The sequence below is a fragment of the Parasteatoda tepidariorum genome, chromosome 5, assembly GCF_043381705.1.
Source record: "Parasteatoda tepidariorum isolate YZ-2023 chromosome 5, CAS_Ptep_4.0, whole genome shotgun sequence".
In the NCBI taxonomy this organism is placed as follows: Eukaryota; Metazoa; Arthropoda; class Arachnida; order Araneae; family Theridiidae; genus Parasteatoda; species Parasteatoda tepidariorum.
The window spans coordinates 31,322,695-31,346,050 of record NC_092208.1 but is presented as its reverse complement, the minus strand read 5'-3'; the positions used below and the strand labels follow the sequence as shown (position 1 = coordinate 31,346,050).

The window sequence follows — 23,356 nt, the reverse complement described above, 5'->3', positions numbered from 1 at the left end:
ATAGAATTTGATTCAGATGAATTAAGACTCGATACTAGGAGAGAAAAAGATTGCGTAGAAAAAAATATCCACAGTTCTCTCTTCTGAATCTAAAGTTCCTTTATTTTCGGAATTTGATTTTTCTCAGAAGAATCAGTGTCCTTATCTGCTCAATTAAAATTTCTTATGTAAATAGGAAAAGAAACTTTTTTATTTAAATTTTGTGGTAAATACATACACCTATAATTATAATTACAAAGAATCTGTTCAGAATATAGAGTCAAACGCTTTGAGAACGCAATAGATTAAGTAGGGAGTTCTGTAATCACCACGTTTAATACTTACAATTTTTAAAACCAGTGTCAATAACTAAATTAAAAAATGTACAACTGGGATTTCAATATAAATATTTAAACAAGGTAAATATAAGAATTCTATCAAAATCTTATGAAACAATTCCCACCAGCGCCAATATAAAATCATATAGACATTTGTTGCCAGGTCATTACTAAATGCCATTAAAACCATATGTATTGAAAACAAATTTGCTGCTTGAAATATTTATATATTCTATCATTAACATTACCGTATTTTCTTAGAAAAATATCAAGACTAAAAAAACAACAGTTTCTTATTTAATTTAAGGACAATAAAAATATTTTTGAACTATAAGATATTAACTTCAATACTTTAATTTTAACTGCATGCCAAAATACGAAATCGGAAATTTATCAGTCGAGTAACAACTAGTTTTTTTTGCATAAAATATTAAAACGATTAGTATCAAACTACATATGAGAAGTATTAATAAGTTAATACAAACAAGTATTTTAGCGAAATTATTTATGAATAATTTAATTTTCTATAAAGACTCAAGCAAATATGCAAAAGTTGAATAAATGGTAGGAAGGTATAAGATACTTATGATCAATTCCCCGATAATAAGTTGGGCACATAATATCTTGTTAATTAGAACGTCAGAAAGAAATATATAAAGACGGACACCAGTGTTACATCTACACCGAAGGGTAAATTGCAGGAAATTTATTTTATGCCCTTCAAATATTGTGTGCAGGTGATTCTGGCAAATCTAACCTCATTATTTTAAATGTATTCTTTCAAATGTAAATTAATAATTTCAAATTTAGGAAGGACATATGAAAATAAAAGGTAATTAAGTTCATTACAGAAGCATTCTGCTGCCTGAGTAGTATTCTACATACCACTTAAACAGTTCTTTTGGTGAAGTTCGAAACATATAAAAAAAGAAAGAAAACTTATAAATTCAATAAATTTTAAAACAGAATTTACTCATTTAAAATCAAATTCTTTTAATAATAAAAAACTCAAACAAACAAACTTGATATGATTTTTTACTGTACAAAAGAAATTTACAATTCCTTTTTACATAATGATTTCATAGATTTGACATAGGTAATTATAGGACACTTAAGCTCACTCATATTTCATAATTCTTACAGTATCAATTTTACATCTTATCGCATTTGCTAGACGAACACAAGAAAATATTGATTACAAATGGTCCCGAAAATTGAACTTACAACATTAGTGTCTTAATTAATTTATATACAATATATTACTTTAAATCAGGAACTATGTATAAATAATAATTGAAAGATTAACATAATGAAGATAACTCATTTCCAAACTTTAACAACACCATCTTTTGAGGCTGATATGACAAGGTGCTGGGAGGTTTGAATGGTGGAAATAGCACTAATGATGTCATAGTGTCCGGGTTGAGGAGTTTCTGGGTAACGACGGACAACCACATCTTCTGAAGATGTTTTTCCACTCGAAGATGAGTTCTTATCTTTTTCATTTTCTAATGGATGATGTTCACATAATACTTCCGTTCCATCAATCACTCTAAGACTGAAAAATAATTGACAAATAATGCATGGATAAAGTACAGGATGTTTGCAATAAATACAGAAATATTTGCAAATAATACAGGATGTTATAGTATTAATTACAAGATATATTATAATATTTAAGGATGTTTGCAATTACCTACAATTAAATTGTATTTATAGAAATGAATTAAAAAAATATACACATTAGTGCTCACACAATAATATTTAAAAGAGTAAACAATAAAATTTTTTAGAATATTACCAATTACTATTATAAAAAGCATGTATAAAAATATCATAACATATTTTATTGCCAAAAGAAAAAAGAAAGTTTAACATGGAAGAAGCTCCTATTTCTACCAGGCAATCAAATGTTTTAATGTTTATCATCTAGTCTTCCTTCCTCGTAATTCAGATTTTGATAATATTATTCATTTTTTCCTTGCTCAAAAAGTAATTTAAGATTCCTAATGCATAAACCTTTTTAGTTTCTGTTTTAACTGGATTCTAAAGAAGCACATATAAAGGTGTTTGATGAAGGAACACCCTGCTTAAATTATATCAGGGTTATTTATGGTTTAGTAGTTTTAATACCTTTTAACATTGAGCTTGTTTTAAATAACTTATACATCAAAAACTTTTATTTAATCTTTAAGAACACATTTGTGGTTATTAATAATATAAGAAAATTAGAGGCACATTTTATACACCAACCACCTTCAAAGTAAATACAGTGACCTATTGTTAATACAAGAAAAAATTCAAGTAAAATTAACAAAATATTCTAAATTAACCAGTGTAATTAAATTGAATGCAGATAACATTAATGTAATTAAATTAAATGCCAATAAAAATGTAGTGAAGTAATATCTAATTAAAAGGTAAAGAATTAAAATAAAAACAAATGGAAAATTCACCAACATTTGCATTTTTGAGCAATAATAAAATTTTAACTTTATAACTGTCTTTATGGTTTGCTTATTAAAATTTTTAACCGTGAGATCTTCTATGCTAATTTTTTGAAAACTTTAAGCAGTAGTAAACTTTTTGCTGCAAAGAACAAGGTTTCTTTTATTTTATTGTATGCAAAAATAGCACATAGAAAGAAAAATTCTGCACTAATTTGCCCAACGTAGAATTATCATGATAAAGTTAGCTTTTATAAGTGTGTTTATTTTTATATGAATAAAAATACCATAGGGTAGAAAGAACCAACAAATTTTAATTCTTTTAAATTAAAACCAATTTTATAACTGAGAGTTATAAGTCATATGTCAGAAACAGGATTATACTTCAATTAATGGCTATTTTTTTTATAATTGGCATCTCTGTACATACCATCCAAGTTCTTTTAGGTTAATAAAAATTTAAGATAACTACGAACATCAATGATATAACAATACTTTGAAGGCTTTATAGCTGAAACCGTTTAATATTTTTAATTAAACATTCTAGAATACTTATACTTTTATTAAAATTTCTGGAACATTTCATATTAAAATTTTTTCTTATAGTTTATTACATTTAAATGTATCAATTTTATCTATATATTATTTTGAAATCTTCATTAAAGTTTTTAAAATATTTTTCTGAAAAAATTTTTAGTAAAATTTTTAGAATACGCACACTATTAACATTATTCTGCAGAAATGAATGACACCAAATACAAAGTCTGAATTGGATGATGATAACATAAAAAACGAAAATCAAATGAAGCATTTACATATTATGTCTGGATGACTATGCGTGTATACTGTATAAAAGCTTGAGTGTTAAATAAACAAAGTATAGCAAATGTATATAAATAAAAGGGATAATTTTAAATAATAAAAAAAAATGTATAGATATTTTTTCATCATAATTGAATTTTAAGTTATTTCATTCCTGTAAAAAATTCAGGGCAAAATCTATAAAACAAAACTAAAATAAATTTAACATCATTAGTATTTTAATACAATATAATTCATCAAAATATTTTAAAGTAAACTACTTCTATATAGAATTTGGATAAGTAATGGATAATCTAAGGAAAATAATAAATACTTTAATAAATTCTAATAGAATTAGAAGCAATTTAAGTAACATTTATAATTAAATTAATTTTGGTGTAGAAATACACAAAAAGGTTTATAAGTGAATTAATTTGGGTTTAAAAATATACAAAATTTATTAAAAACTTTTTTTTTTAGGAATATAAGTGATAGCATGGAAAAAATAAATTAATTTCAAATTAGAAATATAAGTAATAAATTACAGAGTTAATTATTTTGAATAAATTAATTTAGACAAATTTAAACTATCTTGTTATTATTATTATTTAAAAATTTTAAACGATTCTGATCAAAATTAATGAACTTTAAAAAAAATGTTTAAAATATTTACAGCTAGACATTTGATTCCGTTTCAGTATTTTAAAATGTATAAATTTCACTGGCAGGAAACTCAATTCTGTAAAAATGATTTTGTTATAAAAATGAAAGTAAGTGATTTGAACCTGTAAAATAAATTTTAGTTTTATTATGCTGAGTAGAAGAATATTTCATCACATAAATTAGTTAAAAAGTTTTTTTTTTCATCTGAAATCAATTAAAATGACAATTTAAAAGTGAAGCAAAATTTTGTAAAATATTAGTAAGTGGAAAAAATATTTTATAAACAGTCGTTGAACGGCTGACTCCTTTTTTCGGGGGGGGGGGGAGTANATTAGTCTTCCTTGAGTGGCTAATACTACTAATGTTCAACTTTGTAGCCTTGTAATTTTGAACTCTATCAGGAAGACAAGAGAAATTCTGGATCAAGTATTGGGCGAAATTTTGCCTTTGTCAGGGGTGATTGTGAGCCCAAGTCAAAATTCCAGAAAATTTCTTGAGTTAAAAAAAAAAAAGTTCACATCTAAAAATTAGAAAAAAATATAAACAAGGTTTTTTCCTTTTTCTCAATATTTCTTAGTCAACTTAAGATATATTTAAAACTTTACACATACCTATAATGACCTGGAGAAGTAATTAAAATTTAAAAATATGTCTTTCTTTCTCGAGTTTATGATTATAATTACTATTTACTGATAAAAAATGAATAATAATCTTGAATATAAGCTTATAAAGTAGCTTTCCTAACAAACAAATGATATAAACTGTGTTTTTTAAGTTCCACCTTTGAATTCCGAAAATCTTTGTGATCAATGATTTTTTTAAACATATGAACCTTCGATCTCGGGAAACTTCCGGATCACGGTTGGCAAAAAATCAGGATTTTTTCCGGAACACAATCAGCCCTGCTTTGTGGAGGATCTTTTGATGGAACTAACCTATTTTTGCATTACATAGAGAGGAAAACCTCTTATGGTAAGACTAACGACAAGAATATTCTAACCCATGTTCAGTCTACCACTGAGAATACTTTACATCATGAAAGCATTTAGTAAAAATAAAATGTAACTTATTTGAGTTACATTTTATTTGAGTTATTGTTTTCATCAATAGATTTTGAGTTACATACTATATGAGTTACTGTTTTCATCAATAGATTTTCACGCGAAAATACTAATTTGAAATAAAGTAATTAGCAAGCAATGCTATTTCACTCTGTAAAGTAAACAAAGAGAAATTAAATGTGATTACGTGTAGTTGAAGCTGGAGAGTGGCACAAAGCGATCATTAACAGCTCCCACAATCACACGAGAGGCAGTGGGATTTTTCAAATCCCAATAACGTATTCTTCTATCAGAGCCAGCTGTTAGAAGAGCTGAATTTTGTTCATGAGATGACCAGCACATGGAATAAATGGAATCGTCGGATGCCTGTACAAAGAAATACAAGTCATAAAAATATATATTTTATACAGAAAATATATGTCATGCACATAGAGTTTGATTTTATTTAAACATGTATTTATTCAATGCATTGACAGTAAATACATGCCACAGACATATACTTTGATTTTACATAAACACATATTTATTTGAGGCATTTAGTTTTAAAATTAGTTCTTCAAAACTTTACAGGGGTGGCAAACTACATTTTTCATTATGAAACAGAAAGTCCCTTTTTTAATTTTTCAAAAGACATTGATATTTTAACATAGTCTTTAATATAAACATTTTACTCTTTAAGTATTGAAATAGAAAAGCAATTGGTGGTTAGGAATTTTTTTTTCGTTTTTTTCAATAGAGGACTTAATTATATTTTTTTCACAATTTCACACTTAAGCCTCATAATCATTATATATTTAGGCAGCTTAGAAGGGCTTACTTGCAAAAACAGTTTGATTAATTCTATGAGGTAGTTTTTGGTTGGTGCCCTTTCAAATAATCAAAGGGACAAGCAGAATTTTTGGCATATTATATATTTTTTACTATCATAAAGGTAAGCAAGAAAAAAAATCTGGTGTTTATGGAAAAATAGACAGTACAGTGCAGTACAATTTGCAAAATTATAATTCGATGACATTTTGATTCAGATGTACAAAAATACAGCTCACTAATTTAAGCTGATGACGACACAATAAAGGCATTAATTGATGCTAACTGGCGAATATCAGTTCACAAGATCACAGAGAGATTAAATTTATCAAATTAGATGATTCATGATTATTTGAAAAGCTTAAGGTTTAATTTTAAAGCATGGTATATGTGTTTTTCATGTTCACATGGAAAGAAATTTATGCTGTTGTGCTGAGCTCTGTGATTTGCTTCTCAAACATCGAGAAAATTATTAAGTTTCGAATTGCGTCATCACTGGGAGCAAAAAAGCGGCTATCTACAACAATATTAAACTGTACTGATTTTAAGTTGGACGAGGTTATTTCGAAAATTTTTAGTGTACTAGCGACTTTCTAAAAGTTTATGGATTTATGGAATTGGTCTTATTGGATAAAACTTGGAGGTTAGAAAAAACAACAAAAGCAAAAGTAGTTTAATACAAACTTATGGATATTTGATCAATATATTTAGTAATATTTCCCTTTATATTATTCTTAGTAATATATCTAAGTTCTTCATTATGAAAGTTCAGTGACCTTCAACAGGTTCAATAGTGGGCCAAAGAAAAATTCAGGACATTATATTTTTAAAAAAAATCGGGACATTTTTCAGAACTATCTACTGTATACATATACACATACATGTTTAAAAAGGTAAATTGCTAATTAAAAAGTATAATTTACTCATCTTTAGAGTAATAAAAGCAATTTCTACTGCAAAAGAATAATAAAATAGACTATTTACTAGTTAAAATTTCATAATTACTTTGTTTAGAACGGAAAGTTTTAAATTACAGTTAACAGTTTCCAGAAATTTTTTTATCAATTCTGAACAAATCATGATAGTTTCAAATCAATACATGAAAACAATTTATTGAACTGTTGTGTTAAAAAATTACCAGCATCAATTACGTAATATTCCTTTTCATCAATATATAAATAAAATATATAATATAATTCAAAATATCCTTAATCAAATAATTTTAAAGTCAATTATTTAATTAAGGATCTTATTTTCAATAATCTCGAAATGAAAACACAGTGAATATGCTGCTTAGAAGTTTTGTACTAATTTAGTAGGAGATCCCTGAATTAATAATTTAAAAATGCTATAAAATGTTTACTGTATTGTATAAATGTTTACTGTATAGAATTTATTATTTCAAATATCGCACAAAACAGATGTATCAAAAACTCGAAACTGCAAAACTCTATCTTACAAGATTTTTTACTGCAGTTGCTGAAAATAATAAGTTAGCATATCACCCTTGAAATCATGATCATAAAAATTTGACAACATAAAATTGTTAATTCTGTTTTCATTTAATAGAATTTAATTCTTAAAGAGGTTGAAACAATGAATTCGACATGCAATGCTAAATACCTGAACCAATTTTAAAATCAATAGACAGTCCCTAAATCAGAACTATCGAATTTTGCGATTTCCACAAGCATTACTAAATAAAATAAAAAGATATTGGATCAAAAACCAAAATCAGTTGGCTCTACAAATCTACTTTTTTAAATCTGTATTTGGCATTCTCAGAAAATGGTATTTTCTGAACACATACAAAATCAGAAATTTCAGGACTAAATGCTAAAACTCTGAATTCTGCTTTAACAACTAATAGCCATTGCGACTCTTTGGACTACATCTGTAACTTATTGTAGTTTTCTGAATAATTAAATGCAGAAAGCAACAATTAACAAATTGTTCAACAAATTAAAGGAATCATATGAAGGACTAACCACCTCAGTTAAAGAAAGTGGAGCGGCTTTATTGATTGTCCACAAAGTCATTAGTCTTCCTTGAGTTTCCATATCCCATAAGCACACCTCATTATTTCCTTGGACTGATGTAAAGATAGAAGACTTCTTTTTGGGGTGGACTAACATATGACGAATACGAGAATCTAAAACAAACAAAACATATTTTGCTTAGTAAAGGCAATGGGAAGGGCAACAAATAATTCAAAAAAGATTTGAATTGTATTATCTTTATTATTTGTGTCTGTGTATGTCTCATAGATTAATTAAGTCCTATTGATTAACACCAATTTATTGATTATTTACTTTTTTTCTAACCTATAAGAAGAACAGGTATTCAGATAGTCCATTAAACAAACTAAGCAATATTTTTTGAGCGTCAAAAGACAATTAGAAAAAACAGCTGTAAAACAAGTAATTTAAAGATCAAAAACAGCAGTGGATAAGAAATTAAGAGTCAGTAATTTAGCAATGTTATTTCATCCAGCTGTACCTATAGGCCATTCAAAGAAATTGTGTTAATTAAGTAAGAGACCTTATGGAGTTTGGAAAAAATTGCTAGAGTGAATTTCAAAATTGCTCTTGTTGGGGATAGTGCTATGGACCAGATAGTGCATATTGGCAGCTTAGCAAAGTTGAAAAGTATCAGTTCTTTCCTCCTTTGCGGGAAGAAAGTTGAAAAACTCAATTCGAGTTAAGTCAGGAAGAAACTGAAATACCTTAAACTCAAAGAGTCCATAACGACATGCAAAAAAAAAATCCTTTAATTCAATGAGAAAAGTTATGTCACACGTATATAAACTTGAGACTAGGGCAACAAGGATTTGTGACATAGATAATATTGTTATTATGTAAATGTATGAAAATAACTTAGTTTTCTTTGTGCAAAAATGTTTTGTAAGCGATAAAATGCATTCATTAGAGATTACATAACTTTTTGAGAATGAGCCAGTTAATTTTATTTTATGTGAGATATAGTGTTAATGTATTTTATCTGGTTTTCTTGGTTATGTGAGTTTTATGGAGTTAGTTTGTTAGGCTGGCTTTGTTTATAATCGATGGTGATTTATTATGCAGCGGTGGTATGTGCGCAGTCTTCCTTACTGTGGTGATATTCTAAATATTTTGTCAGAATTTACGTCCTCAGGACTTAATGTAATACCTGTCACAATAAGGGGTTTGAGACTTGTGTTCTTTTCAGATGTCTCAGATTGCTTTTGGTATTATATCCTTGGGGTTTATTTTCTCATTAACAGTTTCAATAAGTTTGGCATTTCTAATATCTTCTGAAGACTCAATTGTTACTTTGATAATTATGTAATATACGTCATAATCCACAGCTCAATATCATAATTATGTGTAAATTCTTTTCAATCTTCTTGAAAAGTTCTTCAGATGTGGCAAAATATACAAAAAGTATAATTAACAATATGGGATCCAAACTTAGGACTGCTCTCTTGACCAAACTACTGGAATCATGTTTCCCAGATTGCATTTGGGTATCAGATTAGGTTGGGGATGGCAAATCATAATCCGTCATAAATAAGGTATGTTCAGTTAAAGAAAGTACACTTCTGTGTCTCATATTGCAATTTAAAATATCATCTGCGTTAACTAATTGGCATGCTTGAAGTCACCTCCTCGAAAGTTTAAGATGAAGTCCTAGTAAGTAAAAATCAAATTGTTAGATAAAAAGTTATACAAGGGTAATTTGTTTTTCCTTTTGTGCACCATATTCTTACATATATTCAAACACTCTTCAGGCATTTTCAAATATTTTGCAGTAATAGTTAATAAACTGCACAAAAAGTGAATGAAAAAAGGCTCAGTAAATATAAATTGGAAATATCAAAACAGATTTTGCTTTTTAACTTTAAAAATTGGAGGGAAAAACAGCAAACAAAGTATGTACAGAACATAAGGTAAAAAAATTGCAGTATTGCAAGATTATTTTATGATGGACATCTTTAAAAAAAATATTTTAAAGGAAAAAAAATAACATGATCAAGTTGAGATTAGCTAAGTACAAAAAATATATATATATAAAGGTACAAAACCTTATTTATTTTAAAAATAAATCAACACTTTTATAATAATTTAAGTTTTTAGGAAAAATATATTTTGAGAGATTTTAAGCTCACTGCATGTGCTGAAATTACAATAAAATCAGAATAGCTTACTTGTTGGATGCGTCACAGTAGTGATTGGAAGTTGAAAACGAAGATCCCAACAAATCATGTGACCTCGAGATGTACCAACAACAAGCCAACAGTGATGAGGATCAGTGCAAAATGATGTAATGACACCTATAAATATTTAAATTGATCTACAATTATTAATTAAATTTTTTATTAATTACAGAACAATAAAAATATTGTAAAAATTTCAATACATGCAAATAGAAAATAATGAGAGATGATTAAAAAGATAAAAAATTATAATTGACAAATTTGTCAATGAAAAACTGAAAGAATAACATAAGTATAACAAAAATAGCTAAAGGGAGTAATTATAATATACCATAAAATGATTGCAAAATTAGAAGAAAAAGAGTTAATTTTACATTGCTTAACACTTTAAAATCTTAGTAATTTTTCATATATAAGTGGTTGTTAAATAGTTGAATTGGAGAAATCGCAAAAAAGTAACACCCAATATTTGACAATTAATAATTATCGAAACAATCCAAGATATATATTTTTAGAATGCATGTCTTTTACTTTACAGACAATAAACAATGACCTTGGCGTGGGCTATTTTCCAATTTCCAGGCTGTTCCAGGAGAACGTAAGTCCCATCCAACAATTGATCCAGTTACTGTTGCATATGCCAAAACAGATTGGCTACCTATAAAAAAGTATTAAGTGAGAGTTTAGGAACAACTAATACAAACTTATTCTTAAATATAAGAACAAGACTTAAATGTAATAAAGATCACAACTATAAAGATATTTCACTCAGCTATACAGTTTAAAATTAATGATATTGTAAAATAAAAAAAAACCACGAATACATCAAAATATGACAATTAGGGATAAGATTCAAATCCTTCAAATAACAAGTACCCAGAATATTTAAATTATGGTAAGTGTACTAATATGTTTGAAAGTGTTGATTCTCTGTATTTCGTACTAAATTTAACAACAATTATGCATAAAATATGGTTTAAAACTGTTCTCAAATAAGTTATAGCATTTTAATTAGAATCATGATTGCTCTCTGCATTCTAGAACTCTATATTGATTCATATAACAGGGCTGAGTTTGGTAAAAAACCAAAAATGCTAAAAATAGAAATCCTAAATTGTTATGTGCAAAACAACTTTTTAAATAATAGGAAAAATACCTGACATTCGTACAAGAGAAAGTGTATGTAGGAAACATTTATCCACAGAATGCTATAAATGTTTTAAAAATATTGATGTGAGATTTTATTTATTACTTAAATTGTATGAATATGAATCTCAATGTGTGATTTTTAAATCACGTGAATACAAATCTCGACATTTAATTTCAAAATTGTGTAAATACGACTATAATGTTTAATTTAAAAATCGCTATAACATGAAAATCCATGTTTGATTTGCAAATCGCGCGAATACCAATCTCGATGTTTGATTTTAACATTGCGTGTATACAAATATCGTTGTTTGGGTTAAAAAATTGAGTGAATACAAATTCCTGTAAATAATTTATAAGTCACTTAAACACTAATTATAATAGTGGCTTTTAAATCTCGTGAATACATATCGCGATATTTGGAAAAAAAAACACACTTGAAAATTCAAAACATGATACGCGATCTTAAATCGCGTAAACAGGAATCACAATGTGAAATATTAAATCATGTGAATGTAATTTTAAATTTCACAATTGCATTATTTCAAAAAGTGCAAAGAAGAATCCTTTTTTTTCTTGGTAATTCGATAACGGACAAACTTTCTTTGAAGAGGCAGATTATTTTTTTTTTTTAGCAATAGTAAAAAAATTTCTGCGATGGTGACAAATTTTCCACGAACAACGTTCAGGTATGGTATACAGTTCTGGTAGACGGCGCACAATGCTCACAGCATAACCGATATCATGTGGTTGATTCATGTTCTGTTAGTGTAAAGGAACTTAATCCTTTAACACTAACAGAACATGAATAAAAATTTAATTACCAATTTGCCATACACAAAGCAAGTAATCTGATTGCTGTACTATTACAGATAACTTTAAATTTTGTGTTTAATAAACAACTGCTAAGTAAATCACAATACAACTACTGATTTTCTACATTAGATATGAAACTGAAAGATGAACTGAAAGAAAAATAAACCAGTCCTAAAATCATTAATTTATAATTGAGAACAAAAGTATTTTTTGCGTTTATTGAAGTGCATGAAAATTTAAATAAAGTTACTTGTTATTTATTGCAAAACATTATTTAATGAAGAGTAATATTGTTATTTAATAATAATCATTTTTAAACAAATTTGACCAAATTTTATTTTAGCCCAAATTTTATTTTAAGGGCTATTTGTTAAAATAGCCCTTTTCATATATATTACGAATGATGGCTCCCTAAATATATATTTTTTAATTAATCTTCAGTTGAGGCTTTTTGATAGCCAATCCTTAATTTTGATTTGTTTAAAGAAAAAAAGATTTAAGGCTTTTTAATTGTGGTTACTCATGTTATCTTGTTGAAAAGTCCAGTACTCTTCATCCCAAGTTTCTGTATAATATTATAAAATGTCGTATAGGAGTTAAATGTATTAAGTGGAATTCATTTGGGTTCATTTTCACCAAATTAAAGACATTCCAAAGCTATAAAAAGCTACCCCTACCATAACTGCCCCACCGCCAAAATTACGACTGAAAAAAAAATCCTTTTATTTCATATTCAAGGTGATGCTGATATGATCTAATTTCATCACTGAAATACGATCATATAGGCATGATCGTATTTAATTACTGATAACTACATTTTGCAAATCAGAGATCCAGCTCATTTACATTTAAAAAAATTCTAGATGTGCCTTCTTATGCTGCACACTTAACAAAGATTTATTTAATTTTTTTCTCTTTTATGACTCTAGACTGGTTATGCATTTGCCTTGCTCAAGAAAAAAGAGCAAGTAATTTTTTTTGAAAATAATACTAATTTTAAATTATTCTACATTAATTTCTGATAGTGGATTGATTGTTATACAAGAGTGCCAATAAATTATCAAAATCAAGCATTACTAGTTGCGGTAAGTGAGTGGTGGGTGACCACTTTGATCAGTCTGCGAGGGGTGAGGATGCACGATATCGATCCTCATTTAACTTTTGTACTGCGAAGTGCTCAACTTTGTATGTAGGTCACAGGGCTGTCAATCAAAATTGTGATGACACATCTGCTGATCATCCTCAGGAATGTTTTCCAGACCATCATCAATAGCCAATTGTGCTCTAGTACGAGTTAAAGTACTACTACTACTTTGCATTAAATTGATGGACATCTGTAGCATTATGAGATAGATTAAGTTAACATTTCAGTGGTCGTACACTATTTGTAGTTCTAAGTAGCTCTACAAAACAGTTTTCAAAAATTTCTTTTTTTAAACATTCAACGTATCAAAAAAATTTATAAATTTATTAACCTGTATCAAAGTAATCAATGTCAACCACACAGCCTTCCTCAACAGGATCTAGATTTCTTGTATAGAGTAGAGTTGATTTTGTGTTTTCATACTGAAATCTGAAAGATATACATCTTATTAGAAAAGAGAAGTAACATACTCAACAGTAATGTAGAAATTTTTTTTATTTTATCAGAATGTGAAACATTAGAAAAACTTTCTGTTTAAATTTTTCAAATGACAATATTGCAAGCAGCAAAAATTGAAAATAAAGTTTTGATACATTATAACTGAAAATAATTATGGCTGAAACTGATAAAACTCCGATTTTTAAAAATTAAGTTATAGTTTTTTTCTCCATATGCTGACAAACAAAATCGAAACTAGAAGTAAACTCTCTAAAACGGAATTAAAAGATTTTTTGTTGGGCTTTGAGTACTTTAATCTTAGTTTTTTTTATTAAATAAAGGTATATATTTAAGACAAATAAAATTCATATTCAAAAATTAATTTTCCAATAATTAATGTTTTGTTGTCAGAATTTTCTGATGTTTTAGAAAATGTATTTTCTGAAGAATGCTGATTTTGAAAAAATTTCTTTACGTTAACAAAAAAAGTTTTTACAGAATTTTTTGAAATTTTGTATCTCGATTTTGAATATTGTTATCAATTTTTGAACTAAAAGTTAAGGTCTAAATGTGAATTATCAAGTTTCTAAGTAAGAATGTTAAGAAACTTTCATTGAAATTTCAATCCATATTATAGTTTCATTTCATTGTTCTTTTGAAATTTTCTCAAGACATGAGTTTAAAACACAGGAACAAAACGTTAATGATCAAGAAAACAAAATATTATGAAATTTATGCATTACAATTTGTTGTAGATATCTTAGTATGGCATGAAAAATTTGTAGTTTTTAAGCTCCAATTTACTAAATAATTTTAAAAAATACTGTATAAATTTTTATACTTTAAATTCATTTAATTCCCCAATCATAAAATTAAAATTTTAATTAACCAGGCAGATATCTTAAATGCTTACAAAGAAGAGAAAACTTTTCCTTCAAGTTCTTAAGCAAAAACTAGTAAAATAGATTTTCCTTAAAATATTTATTATTCTTTAAAATAACAGTAGAAGAAAAATTGATAAATCTGAAAGTCAGTTTAGTTTAAAAATGCTAAAGAACATTGTTTTCTATAAATAATATAATTTAGTAGAAAAACTAAAAAAGATTAAAAAGCTAATTTACATAAGTAGTATTTATAAAAATTTTCCCATTACCTAAAAACATGGATGCTTCCATTATCGGATGCAGCAGCTATTGATTGCATATTTTGGCATAAAGTCATAGAAGATACTGGACTATCTGCAAACATAAACATATATTTGCAATATTAATTATGAATCCAAACTGACAAAATTTCACTGTTAAAGTGTCAGTAAAATGTTTAACAATCAAACATAAAACAGGGTGATTGGCAAACTTCTTAAAAAATTTCTCGACTTTTTTAGACCCTTTTTCCCCATAAACTTTTTTCTCAATATTTTATTAAATGTACAAGTTAGTAAAATAATAAAGTGATAAAATCAAATATACAAATTTAAAGAAAATTGCAATTAACTAAAGATCTGAATTTAAAAAATTGTTTAATTTAACTTTATTTATCACAAAATAAGTGAAAAAATATAACAAATACAAAAGAGAAGTAGACTTTTTTTCTATTATTAATATCTTTTTTTTTGTGTGTGCATTCACTACTATAACTTAATGCAGAAATACTTTTTCTAACTAAATACATACTAATTAAAGAAAGTAATTTGTCCAAATGTGTTTCTCAGAACTCATCCATTTTAAGTAAGGAGCTGTAAAACACACAGATTGCCCACCATTTTATTTATAGAGAATTGGTGTATTGATGTGAAAATGTAAAAAATTATCTGCAAAAGAGGATAAAAAACTGATTTGACTTTTGATTACCTAGCCTGTTGTAAGAGAGTCTTGATCGATTAGCTACATTTCTTCCTTCCATTTTTTCACAATCCCATATCTTGACTGTTCCATCGTTGGAGCAAGTGGCAAAAAGGCAAGTGCCAGTAATTACCTGAATCCTGAAAATAAGTAACCCAATAACATTAAACGATATATTTAAGGATATGAAATATTGTGCTTGTAATTTTTAAAACATATATATCAATACACCTTTACAAGTTTAGAACAATTTTTCCCCTATATTCTAAATCAAGTAGCCCCAAAGATTTCAAACACTATATACCAAATCAAATAAATAATTACCAGTGAGAATGCAGAAATAAATTAAAAGAGAAAAAGCAAAAAAAAAAAAAAAAAAAAAAAAAAAAAAAAAAAAAAAAAAAATTGAAGAAATAAAATGAATAGGGAAAAAAATAACTAATAAGTATTCAATTGTTTTTAAAAAACATGTAGATATGAAAAAAATGTTAAATTTGTTGAAAATAACAGCTGTTAATAGGATTGTAGTTAGAAGGTCTAAGTTAGTGACAACTGATTCTTTAAAATTAGTTCATATTGTTCTTCAATTGCTACAAAAAATAAATAAACTTTGACAAACAATTATGCTGTCAGGTTTAAAATAAAATAATTAGAGAGATGCATTAACAGTAGTTACTAAGTAATTTAAGGTTCTTTTGTCAGCTCCAACTGAATAAACATAATTTAACTTTCTGAAATCATTTCAATGTTAAATATCACATACATAAATTTTACTCTAAAATATAATAGGCAAAATTAAAGACTAAATTAAAAGAACAGTTTTGGCTCTGGTAAAGAAATTACAGCTAAAAAATATCAAACAAGATTTCCTAAGAAAAACTGAAAAGAAATTGGAAAATAAAGTAATCAAGATAAAATGAAAAATTATAAATCTGTGCATTATAAAGGTATGGTTAAATTCTGCATTTTTAATTAAACATGTTCTGGCCGTAAGAACCAAGGTAGTTGTTTATTCATTTGACATTCTAAAGTCATCCAGTAAGATTGTTTTTTAGAGAATATTGTTCACAAATATTACCAAACAAATTTCAACAATAAATTTAAAACAAATCTTACAGAATGATACAAAAACATCAAGTAAATTGATGCTGCTGATATCTTTTTGAATGAAAGTACTGCACAATTAGAAAAGAAAAAGATAAAAAGCAGAAAAGTGGTCTTACTTGTTGACAGAACCTCTATGTTCTTGGAGATGAGCTATAAGTGAACCAGCAGGAATTTTAACACTTTTTTTACTACTCTGTTGAGGCTTTTCATCTTTCAGTTTCACATCACTTGCTTCCCTAGCAATTTCATCACTAATCCACTCCTCTTGTTTCTTGTATATGAGTGCTGCTAACTCTTCCCTGCAGGGGGCACAGTGATCTAGGAAAAAACAAAAAATACCTTAAACTTACCCTCTATACAAGCAATAATAAATTTGTTTCAACATGAACTATTAGTAAGGCTGCAGGTTTGTCGCGGCGCGAATTTCAGCGAAATTGTCATCTTTTTCCCTAAAATCTGCAAATTTCTCAATATGTCTTGACTTGCGCGAAAATTGCTTAAAATGCGATTTTTTAAAAATTTATTATTTTTATTAAACAAAATTTTTATTTTCCTGAATCTTAAATTGAACATGTAAAATTGATTTAATTATTTAGGAGATTATTTATATAAATTATTTAGGAGAGTGGATCAATAGCAAAATGACATGAAAATAGTTCAGAGATAAGAGATAATCACAATCTTGTCAACTAAGGTGGTCTTTCTACACCTAAGGAGAGTAATTACCTTCCTGAAGTCAGTAAAAGTACAAAAGAAATTAGAATCACAAAAGAAGGAAAATATTATAAATCAAATCTTAGACAGAAAAATTGTTATACATGCTATTGCACTGGGCAATGAAATTTCTACTGCCTCTCTACATATCCAGTTAATTTTTCCTAGGCGACTTCTTGTGATTTCTTAAATATGGATCAGTTTCTAGATGAAGGGGGGGACTAGTAGTTACTAGGGACTTGTATCTAGTATTTTGAATGTAGAATGTTTGAGTTTTCACAGCAATTTCTTCTTACAAAGCAACGGTAAAGGAAGCGTTGGTGAAGGAAAATTGATCGAGTTTTGGAAATCAAAGACCGAAAGCTTCAAAAGTGGCAATTCGAAGTTTGTTGGTGCCTAAAAACAGCTTTTGACGCAGAAAGATCGTTTTCTAAGTATAAAAATGTATTAAGGTATGAAAGACGAAGGATAAATGAGAATAATCTGACAATGTACAATACATTGTACCAAAATTCTGTTCATTTGAATAAAAATATTAATATTGCTTGAAATTCAAAGAAATACTTTTGTTGTGTATTTTTAAGCTTTTTTTTATTACTTGCGCAATTTCTGTCTTTTGCATCATTTATGTAATAAATTTTTTTATGTTTAGAATTTGTGTAATTTTCAAAATTTCCCGTGATTTTTCCGCGAATTTGGGGTCTTTTTTTCCGCGACAAACTTGCAGCCCTAACTATTAGGTCAAGAAATAGCATCTAAAATAATAGTCTTAATTGAGACGATATTTCTTCCCTTGAAAGGGAGTTAAATATGAAGCAACGTCTAAAATAAAATACCCGTATGTGAAACAATTTAATTAAACATACATGAGGAATAATCTAGGAAAGAACCTGCATAGAGAAACTTTTGCAAAGGTAAATGAAAGGTGGTCATAGTATAGGAAAAGATTAAATGCTTAACATTATAACGTACAGATTTCAAAAACAGAGATTCTCCCAACTTTATTAACACAGATTTAAAACCTAAAAAGAAAACTCTTACATGATGTTTGAGGAATAAAAAGAAAAGGTTTAGCAAGACTAAACTCATCAATATAAATTCAAATTTTGGTTTATAAATTAAAATAAGTATAAACAGTTATAAATTTATGGTATTAATTTATCCTCTAATGCAAATCTCGTAGAACATCCAAAACTAGGTACATAGATCTGTGGATCTGAACACCGACCTGTTGGTAACAGAAAGTTTCATATAAAAAATAATTTTTTGCATGTCCAGCAGAAAAGAGAAAAATATAAATTTAGTAGAGGACTACAAATATTTAATCTAAGAATTGGAAAAACATAAACAAACTTACTTGGTTTCATGTCTTCAATAATATCTAACTGTAATGGAATGTTTTTATCATCAATAGGATTTATAAATTCCAAACCTTCTTCTGTTACTTTTCCACTGGTGACGAAAGAATTTAATGAAGGATCAGAATTTTGATGTGTTAGTTTTGGCGATGGAGGGCTTTTTACTTCACTAGATCCAAACATGTGCTGCCATTCTTCATTCTGAAACAAAGAAAATTTAATTTTAAAAATATTAAACCAATTTTTATAAATGCCACTACTCAAAACTAAAATTTTATACAGCAGCATAAAAACATAGTAAAATAATGTATAGCAGATAGAGGCTTAAATAACATTCAGTACTTCCAGTAGTTTATTTTGGATTTGAAGACTGCTTTTAGAATTATGTAAACTTGCTAGTATAAATAAGCTAAATATAGAACTTGATTTTTTTTGTAATACAATTAAAGTAACTTTTTTTTTCAATTAGAACTAAAAAAATAGTTTTTAATTTTGAATTAGTTGCTAATGTAGCATTAGAGGTACACAAATGGTCTAGTTGTAATGGTTTGACATCCTTAAGGAGCATTTCGAATTTTCTATTTTTGTTATTAAAGGATTGCTTACAAAGTTTGGATCAACAATTTCCTGGTAGCCTTAGGGTTCGAAAGTTGCAAGCTATGGAATTTGAGGCTCTTGAAGGGTATCAATTTTGTTATTTTCATGTAGTATATGTTAATAAGTGCTGAGTTTTCCCTAGGATTAAAAAGGGTAAGGAGCTTCCTCACAGAAAAGAGCACTTTCGAGTTTTAAAGGGGCATCTCTGAGCATAAATTATTTTCTTAAAATAAATAAATAAATAAACTAAAAAAATGTTTGATCAATAAACCTAATCATTTTTTTTTATATCAAACTTAATAATTTGAATTTTTTTCTTCTATAATTTAAACTGAAAATTATGAAAAAATAAACATATAAAGGTGAATTAAAAAAAAAAAAAAAAGGTATTTATTTAAAAAATAATTTTAGAATTTAAAACCACTTAGAAAATTCATTAATATACCTCCTGAAAAAAAAGAAACTTACAAAAATTAAACCAGTTGAGAATAATCCTAACAAAGTAAATATTTGTAAGAGTAATCAGAATTTAACCCATAAAAGCCGATAATTTTATCAGTATGTAATTATTATTTAAACAGTGACTTTATTTATTTTTTAAAAATGGAACTACTGGCACAAGGGCACACTACATTACCACAATTATGAGCATAGAGAAAAAAGGTGAGAATAATCACCAGTCTACGCATCATGCTTCCCAAATGCACACAGATTTTTATGAAGCAGAAAAAACCAGGGTCATTACTCTTAAATGGATTACAAACCACTATATAATCAGAGAATATAGGATCTGGTCAGACACCCAGCCTTTAGAACAAAGAATCATGCTGCAGCACAAGCTTTGGTAAGTAAAGGCTCTGCCCTCTACACCGACTTGGCAGCAAAATTTTTTGAAAAAAAAAAAAATAACTTGTTTGAAACAAATAATAAAGTTTTTTAAACTGATAAATCTAAATTTTGGTAATAGAGTTTTAAGGAGATGCTGCAGATTGGGCAATCACCTCTAGCCCCATAAGTTCATTTCCTGAATAAGAAATATCTTCTTCATATATATATATGTGAATTCAACTTAATCCATGTATTTTGGTGCACTTTATTTAGTAGTTTCCATGTAGCAGTTAATTATGACTTTATAAAACATACCAAGATTTTTTCAATACTCTGAGTATTTAAATTGAAATTTTCCCCCATTCAGCTACACTAATATTTTTTTTTTTTAAAAGAAAAACAAATTAAACGTTATCTATTTTATGTCACATAAGGTGAAAATTTTTTTTTCAGAGCCCGGCATTAAGAAAGTAAAAAAAAAATAATTGAACAGTTTAAAATTCATTCCCATACCCGCCAACATTAAAGAAATAAAATAACGGAGATTTTACTAACTGTCTCAATTTTAGGTTTATGACTAGTGTTGCTCAACTCCGGAGTCTTGTAATTTTGAACTTTTTTATGGAACTACCCCGCTTTTGAGTTACTTGGGGAGGAAACGTTTACGTTTTATTTTCCCAATTTTTAATAAATGAAATTAAGTTTAATTTTGGAGTTTATTCAATAAGTCCATATTCAATGAACTGCTGATGCTATATTAACTTAAGACACATCTGTTTATGCATTATTTTCCTAATTTTATAATAAATGCTATTAGGTTAATTTTGGAGTTTATTCAATAAGTCCATATTTAATGAACCGCTGATACTAGACTGACTTAAGACAAATCTGTTTACGTTTTGTTTTCCTAATTTTTAATAAATGTTATTAAGTTTAATTTTGGAATTTATTCAATAAGTCCATATTCAATCAACCACTGATGTTACATTTGGTATTGTCAAAACTGAATAGTTAGAGCTATTATTAAAATAGATAATAGCCGAAGTTACATAAATTGTATAATGTTTTTAAACTTATAACAATAAGTGTGTGAATAGAGATGCTATTTTGAAAATCTTCAGTACATACCATAACAGTAGGTGACTCTACAGTGGATTTTGCTTTTCTTGCTGGTTTTCTGCTGGAATAAAATACAGAACTTTTATGTCGTTAGTATAGAAGTAGTTTCTTTAAAAAAATACAAATAAAAGTTAAAGTTTCAGGAAAACATTAATACTTTTGAACAGCTTGCATTGGTTTGTCAAAATGATTTTCAACAAGAACCAAAGGAACAGAATAAGTCTGCGGAGGAAATGGATAACTTGAAAGATCGATTTCACCTTCATTCATATTGCTTGAAGAAACAAGATCACTAAGAACGAAAAGGATTATGAAATAACAGAAAAAATTAATGAAAGAGAGAAAATTTTTTTTCTAATTTCTTTTTCGATTAATGTCAGTCTTACACAATATGCTAGAGAGTTTAATTTATTAAATGAAGTTTCCTAAAAAAAATAGTAACTATTGTAAAGCTAAATTGAAAAGCTAACTATTCCAGTTATAAGTCATAAGAAATGGAAAATTAATAAACATTTTTAATGAATGTCAGTTTCAATATTTGATTAATTATTAAGATACTCTGAAAATAATATGATACACTGATGCTTGATGAACTGATAATATGACACTGCTAATTTTTTAAATCAAATTTCCAAATGCCTTGTAAGAAATTTTTATCTAATAATTTCAAAGCAGAACTTTCATTTTTAAAAACTGTTCACATAAATCTAAATCAGTACTTATGTGTAATTAATAATTAATTTTTAAATTTTTTTTTTTACTTATGGTTATAACAAACTTATTTTTTAAAAAAGAAAATTTTATTTTTGTCTTGGAAAAATGTAATAATACTTTTTTAATCAAATTATAAAAAAGAGATAATTGATTCTTAACACAAAATGTTACAGGACATAGAAATATATTTCAAAACTTAAAGTTCTAGTATCATGCCTAAATATATATATTTTTTTATTTACTTACCTGCATTGCCAAACAACTAAGCAATGCAGTAAATCCATAAAATTCTTATTAATTATTTTAGGTTTGTATAATTTTTAACTCAATGATAAAACGGATCTACTCAATTTAACTCAATTAAAAAACATTTACTGTTGCAAGCATCAAGAGTAAATTTGCTGTTATATAAAGACATTTTGAAACAAATCATTTGTACATATCCATATGATAAAAAACACTTAAACCTTCCACTCTGAGAGAAAGAGAGTAAAAAGGACTCTCACTGGTGATCTTCTTATCACGTGAAATACAACTTGACCAGTGATGTGTTTGGTATGTATTTTGGAGTAGTCTGGGACTTCAATTTTCAGTAACTTTAGAACTACTGAATCTTTTTTAGAGCAGTTAGAAGTGAAATTCGTTACACTTTTAAACGTGTTTGGAATACTATATTAAATCTAACTAGAATTGTGATTACAGGGTTCATAGTCAAATTATTCACCAAAAAATAAGCACCTTTTAAGCACTTTTCAAGCACTCTAATAATATTTTTAAGTACTTTAAAAGAATATCATAATTAGGAAGGGTTGGAAATTTTTGACAATTGACGATTTTATCTGGTTTTAACAGTCATGTCAAAAAAAATTCTTTTGGCATTGTTTTTGACAATTGTCAAAATTTTTGAATCATGTAAATCAAATGGCGTTTTCATAAGTTACAATCTGACGATGCTCCGAAATAGATTGGGGTTGAATTAATTGTGAAAACGTTGAATAACTCAATGTGAACAGTGTCCTTCTGCATAATTCGTAGCAAAAATCAGCATGGTAAAGGAAAAATCTCAATTTGGGAAAGGGAAAATTAAGCACTGTTTAAAAACACCCAATGAAAAAAGCACCTTTAAGGGCTTTTAAAACATGAAAATAAGCACCTTTAAGCACTTTTTAAAAACGGTACACACTCTGGATTGTAAAGCAGTGCTAAAAAGTAGGGAATCAGTAAAATTACTTATTTTTCA

At 27.3% G+C, this 23,356-nt stretch overlaps 1 protein-coding gene across 10 annotated transcripts in view; it reads right to left on the bottom strand.

The window, feature by feature from the left end:
* Window positions 1–1,339: 1,339 nt before the first annotated feature.
* The window catches only part of LOC107444174 (vacuolar protein sorting 15), a 52,279-nt gene continuing 30,262 nt past the window's right edge, over window positions 1,340–23,356 (bottom strand). For 2 of the 10 annotated variants that reach the window (XM_071181241.1, XM_071181243.1), the window contains exons 24-35: window positions 21,560–21,694; window positions 21,412–21,481; window positions 18,858–19,059; window positions 16,903–17,104; window positions 15,689–15,819; window positions 14,992–15,076; window positions 13,732–13,829; window positions 10,845–10,949; window positions 10,283–10,408; window positions 8,088–8,248; window positions 5,477–5,655; window positions 1,340–1,875 (exon numbers count right to left, since the gene is read on the bottom strand). In XM_071181241.1, the coding sequence (XP_071037342.1) occupies window positions 1,638–1,875; window positions 5,477–5,655; window positions 8,088–8,248; window positions 10,283–10,408; window positions 10,845–10,949; window positions 13,732–13,829; window positions 14,992–15,076; window positions 15,689–15,819; window positions 16,903–17,104; window positions 18,858–19,059; window positions 21,412–21,481; window positions 21,560–21,694 (1,732 nt within the window). In that variant the 3' untranslated portion in view covers window positions 1,340–1,637. Of the gene's footprint in view, window positions 1,876–5,476; window positions 5,656–8,084; window positions 8,249–10,282; window positions 10,409–10,844; window positions 10,950–13,731; window positions 13,830–14,991; window positions 15,077–15,688; window positions 15,820–16,902; window positions 17,105–18,857; window positions 19,060–21,411; window positions 21,482–21,559; window positions 21,695–23,356 lie in introns of all 10 variants that reach the window. The other 8 variants (XM_043042743.2, XM_071181240.1, XM_071181244.1 and 5 more) reach the window with 7 other exon arrangements.